The sequence below is a fragment of the Anser anser genome, assembly GCF_964211835.1.
Source record: "Anser anser genome assembly, chromosome: 1".
NCBI lineage: Eukaryota > Metazoa > Chordata > Aves > Anseriformes > Anatidae > Anser > Anser anser.
This window is the reverse complement of record NC_139720.1, coordinates 145,715,405-145,728,408: the sequence shown is the minus strand read 5'-3', so window position 1 is coordinate 145,728,408 and position 13,004 is coordinate 145,715,405. Positions and strand designations below refer to the sequence as shown.

Below are 13,004 nucleotides of genomic sequence, written 5' to 3'. Positions count from 1 at the left end.
ACAATGAATTATATTTCACTTGTTAACTATAAAGGAAGAAGGTACCTGGAAGAAGAAACCTTACCTGTAAATCATTTAACTGAGCTTGCATGCTTCTTGCTCGATCATCTAACTTCTTGTTCTGTTCGTTCGCGTCACTTAACTGAAAGAATCAAAAACCATTCAAATAGCTGTAGATTCAAAACTCACTTTTTGACTTAACCATCACATTGAAATCATTTGATGTGATTGCTAAATGATTAAAAATTCAATTTTTTTCTTCTCAGCACGGACAGTGATAGAAACAAAATCACTGTCCACTTCCTCAACAAATCACGGGATGGCCGAGGTGGGAAGGGACCTCTGGAGACCATCTGGTCCAACCATCTTGTTTAAACAGGGCCACCCAGAGCAGGCTGCCCAGGACCACGTCCAGGCAGCTTGTGAAGATCTTCAAGGACGGGGACTCCTCAACCTCTCCAGGCAACCTCTGCCTGGATAAATAAAATAGTCGTGGCTCTTTGTTGACTTGCGGCCCAACCTTTCCGCTTACAGGGGAAGAATAAGCACAATACCTCTTTAGGGATATAGGCACTACGTATTTGATTACTTCTCATTAAGAAATGACACAAAAAATGGAGTGCATGTTTCAAGAATGGTCTAATGGCCTTGGAAATAAAGAGGGTGAAAGTTTTCTTCTCGCAAGAATGACACTGTCACTGACCATGCTCTGTGAGAAAAGAATACGAGGCAAACTATAACCTCCATTTAAATATAAGTAACGTACTCTATGGATACAACAAACATCCCGATCATCATGCAAGTCCTCTGTGAATACTTCAGTTTGCACAAAAGAGAAGGACAAAGATTTTACTGAGACTAGGAAGCAGATGATTTTCATCAGACTCAAGAGCATCAGAACTGCAATTCACTGAAGGAGCAATGGTCAAAAGAGTTTACGTAGCAATTTGCCTGTCAGCATTTAGGTCAGATTTAAGTCAAGTGAGAAGAAAACTTTAACTCTGTATTATTGTGAACCACTGTCTCAGCGTGTCCTTAAGAACAGAGAAAATATTCCTTTAATTAACACTTTCAAAAATAACTGAAGATACTGAGTAATCATGGAATTAGAAATACACATACTACTTTTTATTTAATAGAATCAGCAGAGCAATTCAGCACAGGGTGGCTTCCATTATAAAATACTTTCTCTCTATCCAATCTCAGTTTGCTTCAGAGGATATGGTTAGTCTTTCCTAAAATCACCTGTTGCTACAGGGTCAGAGGACTAACTCTAATTTCTTTAATACTGGAAAAGATCTGAGAGACTAAATTTCACGTGCTAGAAAATGAAGCAGAAAGTAATTACAACCATTCACACAATTCTTGTCTTACAGAAACAAAATCAGCAATTTTGCAAACAACTTGTTCAAACGTTTAAAATTGTTGACTATAACTTCTAAAGCTACTAATAACAGGAAATAATTAATCTTGCCTGTTTTTTTAGGGAATCATTCTCATCCATCACAGACTTAAATGATGACTTCAGTTTACTATTTTCCTCAGCCACTCCTCTCAAGGTTTCTTTCATTCGGTTCATTTCTGCCATATATAGCTATAGAAATATCAAATGTTAAAGCATGATTAACAAGAGTGTATTTTAGAAATAATTCTCAACTAAGTTCCATTTTACTGTTAAAATAATAGGACAAACTTCCAAAGATCAAATTTGTAATTCTGCATGGTCCAATCTGCACATACAACCAGTAGTGAAGAAAGCAACATCCACACCACGTATTAAGAAGAAATAGAAAGAAAATGGGAGCCACGGCGTACAGCCTATGGATCTTATTTTTTTCCAGAAAATACCTAGATCTTCTCAATTGTACATTCCTCAGTTAAGTCACATGTGGGAAAGAACTGTGAATGAAAACAAATGTCAAAGCTTTTGTTTACACTTAGCTTTTCTTCTTAGCATCCATTTTAACCACAAACATGCCCAATTCTCTCTTTCTTGAATCTTTCAAATATTCTAACCATTCACTGCTGATAGTTAAGACGCTTTAGTTCACCTGTACTTAAACACCTTTCCTGCAATGTCCAGGAATGTATCCAATACTTGTTACATTTCATTGAATTGGAAAAAAAAAACCCTTGTGAAACTCAACATAGTTATCTTTTAATATAATATTTTATAACATAATTTAATAATATAATTTAATACCAGGACATACCATTAAATTATAAGCAAAAACAGACAAAAAACAGCAACAAAGGAAAACTGAAATGACAATTACTTGTAACAGTCAAAAACCTGTACGTCTTGAAAAAGAAACCAAGGAATGTGTCTTTTCTCCCCCTCACTGGAAATTTGTAATATAATTAAATATATGCCAGCAGATTCTGAAAAAAAAACAACACTGAGGCTTTGAAGCTGAGTATAAAACAAATGTTTTCAGAAAATAACGTTCCTTTTCTCAGAAACTGTGAGAAACTTCTATGTGAAAATAGCGCCTTGTTCAGAAGTGCTGTCTTTTGCACTAACAATTCAGCCATCCACTACATTTTCTTAAGCCTTGCTCTCAGACTGTTATCATGCTGCAAAAAGGACTTTAGTGGTAAATATAGAAACGATCTCATCGACAAACAAAAATGCTACAGATAGGCTCCAAGCGGACTGCTCAACTACTTCCATTGAAAAGGCCGAACCTTTAGAGTTAACCAAACCTAGGAAAGGCTTGCTCAGCTTGGGATGGAGCAGGAGCAAGGTGACTTGAAACTGACCATAAACTTTCAAAACAGTCAGGGACAGCAGAATTACAAGTGAAAGGTTTTGCGAGAAAAAATTTGAATTAAGATTCTCAATTTCTCCAAACAACATTACACAATGCTTTATAAGGCTTGCATAACTATAACGGAAGAAGGTACCTGTAAGGAGAAACCTTACCTTTAAATTATCTAACTGCGCTTGCATGCTTCTTGCTCCACCATCTAACTTCTTGTTCTGTTCGTTCGCGTCACTTAACTGAAAGAATCAAAAACCATTCAAATAGCTGTAGATTCAAAACTCACTTTTTGACTTAACCATCACATTGAAATCATTTGATGTGATTGCTAAAAGTTCAATTTTTTTCTTCTCAGCATGGACAGTGATAGAAACAAAATCACTGTCCACTTCCTCAACAAATCACGGGACGGCCGAGGTGGGAAGGGACCTCTGGAGACCATCTGGTCCAACCATCTTGTTTAAACGGGGCCACCCAGAGCAGGCTGCCCAGGACCACGTCCAGGCAGCTTGTGAAGATCTTCAAGGACGGGGACTCCTCAACCTCTCCAGGCAACCTCTGCCTGGATAAATAAAATAGTCGTGGCTCTTTGTTGACTTGCGGCCCAACCTTTCCGCTTACAGGGGAAGAATAAGCACAATACCTCTTTAGGGATATAGGCACTACGTATTTGATTACTTCTCATAAAGAAATGACACAAAAAATGGAGTGCATGTTTCAAGAATGGTCTAATGGCCTTGGAAATAGAGAGGGTGAAAGTTTTCTTCTCGCAAGAATGACACTCTTACTGACCATGCTCTGTGAGAAAAGAATACGAGGCAAACTATAACCTCCATTTAAATATAAGTAACGTACTCTATGGATACAACAAACATCCCGATCATCATGTAAGTCCTCTGTGAATACTTCAGTTTGCACAAAAGAGAAGGACAAAGATTTTACTGAGACTAGGAAGCAGATGATTTTCATCAGACTCAAGAGCATCAGAACTGCAATTCACTGAAGGAGCAATGGTCAAAAGAGTTTACGTAGCAATTTGCCTGTCAGCATTTAGGTCAGATTTAAGTCAAGTGAGAAGAAAACTTTAACTCTGTATTATTGTGAACCACTGTCTCAGCGTGTCTTTAAGAACAGAGAAAATATTCCTTTAATTAACACTTTCAAAAATAACTGAAGATACTGAGTAATCATGGAATTAGACATACACACGCTACTTTTTATTTAATAGAATCAGCAGAGCAATTCAGCACAGGGTGGCTTCCATTATAAAATACTTTCTCTCTATCCAATCTCAGTTTGCTTCAGAGGATATGGTTAGTCTTTCCTAAAATCACCTGTTGCTACAGGGTCAGAGGACTAACTCTAATTTCTTTAATACTGGAAAAGATCTGAGAGACTAAATTTCACGTGCTAGAAAATGAAGCAGAAAGTAATTACAACCATTCACACAATTCTTGTCTTACAGAAACAAAATCAGCAATTTTGCAAACAACTTGTTCAAACGTTTAAAATTGTTGACTGTAACTTCTAAAGCTACTAATAACAGGAAATAATTAATCTTGCCTGTTTTTTTAGGGAATCATTCTCCACCATCACAAAGGTAAATGATGACTTCAGTCTACTATTTTCCTGAGCCACTCCTCTCAAGGCGTCTCTCATTCGGTTCATTTCTGTCCTATAAAGCTATAGAAATATCAAATGTTAAAGCATGATTAACAAGAGTGTATTTTAGAAATAATTCTCAGCTAAGTTCCATTTTACTGTTAAAATAATAGGACAAACTTCCAATGATCAAATTTGTAATTCTGCATGGTCCAATCTGCACATACAACCAGTAGTGAAGAAAGCAACATCCACACCACGTATTAAGAAGAAATAGAAAGAAAATGGGAGCCACGGCGTACAGCCTATGGATCTTATTTTTTTCCAGAAAATACCTAGATCTTCTCAATTGTACATTCCTCAGTTAAGTCACATGTGGGAAAGAACTGTGAATGAAAACAAATGTCAAAGCTTTTGTTTACACTTAGCTTTTCTTCTTAGCATCCATTTTAACCACAAACATGCCCAATTCTCTCTTTCTTGAATCTTTCAAATATTCTAACCATTCACTGATGATAGTTAAGACGCTTTAGTTCACCTGTACTTAAACACCTGTCCTGCAATGTCCAGGAATGTATCCAATACTTGTTACATTTCATTGAATTGGAAAAAAAAAAACCTTGTGAAACTCAACATAGTTATCTTTTAATATAATATTTTATAACATAATTTAATAATATAATTTAATACCAGGACATACCATTAAATTATAAGCAAAAACAGACAAAAAACAGCAACAAAGGAAAACTGAAATGACAATTACTTGTAACAGTCAAAAACCTGTGCGTCTTGAAAAAGAAACCAAGGAATGTGTCTTTTCTCCCCCTCACTGGAAATTTGTAATATAATTAAATATATGCCAGCAGATTCTGAAAAAAAAACAACACTGAGGCTTTGAAGCTGAGTATAAAACAAATGTTTTCAGAAAATAACGTTCCTTTTCTCAGAAACTGTGAGAAACTTCTATGTGAAAATAGCGCTTTGTTCAGAAGTGCTGTCTTTTGCACTAACAATTCAGCCATCCACTACATTTTCTTAAGCCTCGCTCTCAGACTGTTATCATGCTGCAAAAAGGACTTTAGTGGTAAATATAGAAACGATCTCATCGACAAACAAAAATGCTACAGATAGGCTCCAAGCGGACTGCTCAACTACTTCCATTGAAAAGGCCGAACCTTTAGAGTTAACCAAGCCTAGGAAAGGCTTGCTCAGCTTGGGATGGAGCAGGAGCAAGGTGGCTTGAAACTGACCATAAACTTTCAAAACAGTCAGGGACAGCAGAATTACAAGTGAAAGGTTTTGCGAGAAAAAATTTGAATTAAGATTCTCAATTTCTCCAAACTACGTTACACAATGCTTTATAAGGCTTGCATATTCGGGGTTTGACAATAATTTCACAGTGCTTCAGGGATTTGGCAATAATTTCACAGGCCACTGGGTTGCTGTAGGTGGTGCCAGGATGTCTAAACCATCCAATTCCATTATTAAATCGGGTACCATCCATATCATAATCAACTGTATCACTTCATTCCTGCCAAATGTTTGTCTAGTCTGTTCTGAAGACCTGCAAATACTGGAAGCACCAGTCTTACTGACCTCTCTGACCCAGTGGTTGACTGCTTTTGTTTTAATCTAGTTTTTCCTCATACTTACCCTGCCACTACTTCTATCACAGACATGGAAAAAAAAAAGATTAGTTTCTTTCTCTTTGTGGCAGCCTTTTATGTAGCCAAAGATTGGCATGTTCACGTGTCCCTGCATTTGTTCATCACCCTGTACGTGTACACATGATATTTCTGTTCAAATGCAATACTGCACACTCTTGCCTCTGAAGCATTGCGCTTTTCTCAGACCTACTACCTCTTCAATTTGTCAAGATCAATTTTAATCCTAACCTTCTTTTTCAGCATGCTTGAAATTCTCCCTCGCTTGCTATTCGCTTCAAGTTTAACAAGCGTGCTCTTTCTCACCATCACACTTCTCACTGAAAACACCCAATACTGGACCCAAAAGAGACTATTCCAGAATCTACTATGTACATTCCTTCAGCTGTGAAACACTGTCTCACTACACCTTACCACCAACCTTATTTCAGCTGTCATACTTTTCTAATATGATTATGAAAACGCCACGTAAAACTGTACCAGAAACAATACAGCAAAGTCTAGACATACATATAACTAGTACTCCTCTACTAGCCATGCCTGTTACCTTGTCCTAATGGAAATCACACTGATTTGACAATTTAGGATTAACACAAGCTCGTTGCCATTTACTGCAGTGTTTTTGGCATGGCACTTCGCATGGTTTGTTCATAGCTTGCCAGGACATATATTTATTTATTTAGCTGAGAACCAACATTAAGTTGATGGCTGTGTAACTCTTTCCCATTTGAAAAGAACGGCATCAGATTTTTCTAGTTGACTCCACTTGACCTCCACAAGTTTTTACAGATAACCACTAACTGCTCCTGGCTTTTCAACACTTCTCTAACCTGTGTGACACTTTTAAAGCCACTTGTGTTTTTTCTAAAGACATCTTTAAAATCACTTTTATGGATTTGAACCATCTATCTTAACACATTCCTTCCCTATTGAAAGTTGAGGTCCTGCTCCCCTGACACCTTTCTCCCTTTTTTTCCTGTATCTACATACTCCCTCAATGGCTTGTGCATCCTCCCTCAATGGCTTAATGATCTGTGCATGTGGAAATCCTCATTTTGATACATGTGATACACTCCTTTGCTTTATTTCATACAATCTACTTATGCTAAATTTTAACTGTGTAAGTAGCACCGTTAGAAGAATAAAGACTTCATGACATTGTCATTCTGTCCCTCTACTACAACTGTACAGAAAAACTCTGTGAAAGGTATCCAGAGGTTCCTGAAGACAGGCTGCACAAACAGCTCTTTAAAACCTTCACAGGTCTTCTTGTATCTACCTTCAGACAACTGTTCTTCTCTTCACTCAGAATTATAACTACTGATGCTGCTCATATATCACTTGCGACTAAAGTACGCTAAAACCTACGTACACAGAGAAATATGTTGGCTATATAGAGACAGTACAGTTTTAAGGCATCTGATATAGATCAAGTAGAATGGTGTGAATATCTCTCTTTCTCATTTCAGTTTAGCCTCTAGCGGGAGAAAGTCATTACCAGTCGGGAAATGTTGGCAGAGTGCTAGCAGAGGACTTGCTACTGACTGGAATAACATGGAGACAGAAAGTATTTCATTAAGTGATGCAAGAAGGTATTTTAAGGAAAACAAGGTGATCCTTTTGGAACTATATATGAACACTGCATTTATTCTTTCCCACATTAAAGACCATTTCCCCAAAGTATAACAGCAGTACAATCATCTCTGGCTTATCAAATTAAAATTTGTTATCTGACTTCTCTAACTACATTTCAGCTGGTTTTATTCATAAAGGACAGTGTTGTACTGTAGCAGTAACCAGGATAAGTTTAAGATTTGCTCTGACACAGCAGAAGAAAACAGTTACAGTGCAGGCAGAATATAATTTTAATTCATAGTTGAGAGATAACATGAGAGGAAGAAGAAAACAGCTAAATAAGCAAAAAACATACATACACAATATAAAATTCAAAAGACATTTTTAGCAACATACTTTATTCTTTCAGTTGACTATCTGTTTCTCCCAATATAGTGTCTACCTATTCCTACTGTAATTAACTCACTAAAAAAAACAATAAAAATTTTATTTTTCTAATTTCTAGCATTTTCTAATTTCTAGCAGATACATAACGTTCTACTGCCTAAAGTCTTTCAAACAGATCTTTCACCTTGCCCAATCCTTACCTTAGCACTTTTTGATATTGCTGTCTGTTTTTCCTCGTTACGACGTTTACGTTGGGACACCACTCCTCCTGAATCATTGGACATCTGTGCCATTACCAATGCATGCTTCTGCTACAATAAAATGTAACAATGAATTATATTTCACTTGTTAACTATAAAGGAAGAAGGTACCTGGAAGAAGAAACCTTACCTGTAAATCATTTAACTGAGCTTGCATGCTTCTTGCATGATCTTCTAACTTCTTGTTGTATTCGTACATGCCTCTTAACTGAAAGAATCAAAAACCATTCAAATAGCTGTAGATTCAAAACTCACTTTTTGACTTAACCATCACATTGAAATCATTTGATGTGATTGCTAAATGATTAAAAGTTCAATTTTTTTCTTCTCAGCACGGACAGTGATAGAAACAAAATCACTGTCCACTTCCTCAACAAATCACGGGATGGCCGAGGTGGGAAGGGACCTCTGGAGACCATCTGGTCCAACCATCTTGTTTAAACGGGGCCACCCAGAGCAGGCTGCCCAGGACCACGTCCAGGCAGCTTGTGAAGATCTTCAAGGACGGGGACTCCTCAACCTCTCCAGGCAACCTCTGCCTGGATAAATAAAATAGTCGTGGCTCTTTGTTGACTTGCGGCCCAACCTTTCCGCTTACAGGGGAAGAATAAGCACAATACCTCTTTAGGGATATAGGCACTACGTATTTGATTACTTCTCATTAAGAAATGACACAAAAATGGAGTGCATGTTTCAAGAATGGTCTAATGGCCTTGGAAATAGAGAGGGTGAAAGTTTTCTTCTCGCAAGAATGACACTGTCACTGACCATGCTCTGTGAGAAAAGAATACGAGGCAAACTATAACCTCCATTTAAATATAAGTAACGTACTCTATGGATACAACAAACATCCCGATCATCATGTAAGTCCTCTGTGAATACTTCAGTTTGCACAAAAGAGAAGGACAAAGATTTTACTGAGACTAGGAAGCAGATGATTTTCATCAGACTCAAGAGCATCAGAACTGCAATTCACTGAAGGAGCAATGGTCAAAAGAGTTTACGTAGCAATTTGCCTGTCAGCATTTAGGTCAGATTTAAGTCAAGTGAGAAGAAAACTTTAACTCTGTATTATTGTGAACCACTGTCTCAGCGTGTCTTTAAGAACAGAGAAAATATTCCTTTAATTAACACTTTCAAAAATAACTGAAGATACTGAGTAATCATGGAATTAGACATACACACGCTACTTTTTATTTAATAGAATCAGCAGAGCAATTCAGCACAGGGTGGCTTCCATTATAAAATACTTTCTCTCTATCCAATCTCAGTTTGCTTCAGAGGATATGGTTAGTCTTTCCTAAAATCACCTGTTGCTACAGGGTCAGAGGACTAACTCTAATTTCTTTAATACTGGAAAAGATCTGAGAGACTAAATTTCACGTGCTAGAAAATGAAGCAGAAAGTAATTACAACCATTCACACAATTCTTGTCTTACAGAAACAAAATCAGCAATTTTGCAAACAACTTGTTCAAACGTTTAAAATTGTTGACTGTAACTTCTAAAGCTACTAATAACAGGAAATAATTAATCTTGCCTGATTTTTTAGGAAATCATTCTCCACCATCACACAGGTAAATGATGACTTCAGTCTACTATTTTCCTGAGCCACTCCTCTCAAGGCGTCTCTCATTCGGTTCATTTCTGTCCTATAAAGCTATAGAAATATCAAATGTTAAAGCATGATTAACAAGAGCGTATTTTAGAAATAATTCTCAGCTAAGTTCCATTTTACTGTTAAAATAATAGGACAAACTTCCAATGATCAAATTTGTAATTCTGCATGGTCCAATCTGCACATACAACCAGTAGTGAAGAAAGCAACATCCACACCACGTATTAAGAAGAAATAGAAAGAAAACGGGAGCCACGGCGTACAGCCTATGGATCTTATTTTTTTCCAGAAAATACCTAGATCTTCTCAATTGTACATTCCCCAGTTAAGTCACATGTGGGAAAGAACTGTGAATGAAAACAAATGTCAAAGCTTTTGTTTACACTTAGCTTTTCTTCTTAGCATCCATTTTAACCACAAACATGCCCAATTCTCTCTTTCTTGAATCTTTCAAATATTCTAACCATTCACTGCTGATAGTTAAGACGCTTTAGTTCACCTGTACTTAAACACCTGTCCTGCAATGTCCAGGAATGTATCCAATACTTGTTACATTTCATTGAATTGGAAAAAAAAAACCCTTGTGAAACTCAACATAGTTATCTTTTAATATAATATTTTATATTATAATAATATAATTTAATACCAGGACATACCATTAAATTATAAGCAAAAACAGACAAAAAACAGCAACAAAGGAAAACTGAAATGACAATTACTTGTAACAGTCAAAAACCTGTGCGTCTTGAAAAAGAAACCAAGGAATGTGTCTTTTCTCCCCCTCACTGGGAATTTATAATATAATTAAATATATGCCAGCAGATTCTGAAAAAAAACAACACTGAGGCTTTGAAGCTGAGTATAAAACAAATGTTTTCAGAAAATAACGTTCCTTTTCTCAGAAACTGTGAGAAACTTCTATGTGAAAATAGCGCTTTGTTCAGAAGTGCTGTCTTTTGCACTAACAATTCAGCCATCCACTACATTTTCTTAAGCCTCGCTCTCAGACTGTTATCATGCTGCAAAAAGGACTTTAGTGGTAAATATAGAAACGATCTCATCGACAAACAAAAATGCTACAGATAGGCTCCAAGCGGACTGCTCAACTACTTCCATTGAAAAGGCCGAACCTTTAGAGTTAACCAAGCCTAGGAAAGGCTTGCTCAGCTTGGGATGGAGCAGGAGCAAGGTGGCTTGAAACTGACCATAAACTTTCAAAACAGTCAGGGACAGCAGAATTACAAGTGAAAGGTTTTGCGAGAAAAAATTTGAATTAAGATTCTCAATTTCTCCAAACTACGTTACACAATGCTTTATAAGGCTTGCATATTCGGGGTTTGACAATAATTTCACAGTGCTTCAGGGATTTGGCAATAATTTCACAGGCCACTGGGTTGCTGTAGGTGGTGCCAGGATGTCTAAACCTTCCAATTCCATTATTAAATCGGGTACCATCCATATCATAATCAACTGTATCACTTCATTCCTGCCAAATGTTTGTCTAGTCTGTTCTGAAGACCTGCAAATACTGGAAGCACCAGTCTTACTGATCTCTCTGACCCAGTGGTTGACTGCTTTTGTTTTAATCTAGTTTTTCCTCATACTTACCCTGCCACTACTTCTATCACAGACATGGAAAAAAAAAAGATTAGTTTCTTTCTCTTTGTGGCAGCCTTTTATGTAGCCAAAGATTGGCATGTTCACGTGTCCCTGCATTTGTTCATCACCCTGTACGTGTACACATGATATTTCTGTTCAAATGCAATACTGCACACTCTTGCCTCTGAAGCATTGCGCTTTTCTCAGACCTACTACCTCTTCAATTTGTCAAGATCAATTTTAATCCTAACCTTCTTTTTCAGCATGCTTGAAATTCTCCCTCGCTTGCTATTCGCTTCAAGTTTAACAAGCGTGCTCTTTCTCACCATCACACTTCTCACTGAAAACACCCAATACTGGACCCAAAAGAGACTATTCCAGAATCTACTATGTACATTCCTTCAGCTGTGAAACACTGTCTCACTACACCTTACCACCAACCTTACTTCAGCTGTCATACTTTTCTAATATGATTATGAAAACGCCACGTAAAACTGTACCAGAAACAATACAGCAAAGTCTAGACATACATATAACTAGTACTCCTCTACTAGCCATGCCTGTTACCTTGTCCTAATGGAAATCACACTGATTTGACAATTTAGGATTAACACAAGCTCGTTGCCATTTACTGCAGTGTTTTTGGCATGGCACTTCGCATGGTTTGTTCATAGCTTGCCAGGACATATATTTATTTATTTAGCTGAGAACCAACATTAAGTTGATGGCTGTGTAACTCTTTCCCATTTGAAAAGAACGGCATCAGATTTTTCTAGTTGACTCCACTTGACCTCCACAAGTTTTTACAGATAACCACTAACTGCTCCTGGCTTTTCAACACTTCTCTAACCTGTGTGACACTTTTAAAGCCACTTGTGTTTTTTCTAAAGACATCTTTAAAATCACTTTTATGGATTTGAACCATCTATCTTAACACATTCCTTCCCTATTGAAAGTTGAGGTCCTGCTCCCCTGACACCTTTCTCCCTTTTTTTCCTGTATCTACATACTCCCTCAATGGCTTGTGCATCCTCCCTCAATGGCTTAATGATCTGTGCATGTGGAAATCCTCATTTTGATACATGTGATACACTCCTTTGCTTTATTTCATACAATCTACTTATGCTAAATTTTAACTGTGTAAGTAGCACCGTTAGAAGAATAAAGACTTCATGACATTGTCATTCTGTCCCTCTACTACAACTGTACAGAAAAACTCTGTGAAAGGTATCCAGAGGTTCCTGAAGACAGGCTGCACAAACAGCTCTTTAAAACCTTCACAGGTCTTCTTGTATCTACCTTCAGACAACTGTTCTTCTCTTCACTCAGAATTATAACTACTGATGCTGCTCATATATCACTTGCGACTAAAGTACGCTAAAACCTACGTACACAGAGAAATATGTTGGCTATATAGAGACAGTACAGTTTTAAGGCATCTGATATAGATCAAGTAGAATGGTGTGAATATCTCTCTTTCTCATTTCAGTTTAGCCTCTAGCGGGAGAAAGTCATTACCAGTCGGGAAATGTTGG

General features: G+C 37.2%; 1 protein-coding gene across 1 annotated transcript; it reads right to left on the bottom strand.

Moving 5' to 3' along the window:
• Positions 1-1,313: 1,313 nt before the first annotated feature.
• On the bottom strand, positions 1,314-4,616 carry LOC310892184 (coiled-coil domain-containing protein 138-like). Its single transcript, XM_083819625.1, has 3 exons — positions 4,329-4,616; positions 2,927-3,004; positions 1,314-1,594 (listed from the first exon to the last, which is right to left on the bottom strand). The coding sequence occupies exons 1-3, from the start codon at positions 4,431-4,433 to the stop codon at positions 1,448-1,450; spliced, it is 330 nt and encodes a 109-aa protein (XP_083675751.1). The 5' UTR covers positions 4,434-4,616; the 3' UTR covers positions 1,314-1,447.
• Between the last annotated feature and the right edge of the window lie 8,388 nt (positions 4,617-13,004).

Coding starts and splice junctions, on each gene's coding strand:
- LOC310892184 (XM_083819625.1), bottom strand. CDS start 4,433: ATGAACCGAATGAGAGACGCCTTGAGAGGAGTGGCTCAGGAAAATAGT. Junction 3,005..4,328: donor ATGATTCCCTAAAAAAACAG/GCAAGATTAATT, acceptor TGATTCTTTCAG/TTAAGTGACGCGAACGAACA. Junction 1,595..2,926: donor CGCAGTTAGATAATTTAAAG/GTAAGGTTTCTC, acceptor ATATTTCTATAG/CTATATATGGCAGAAATGAA.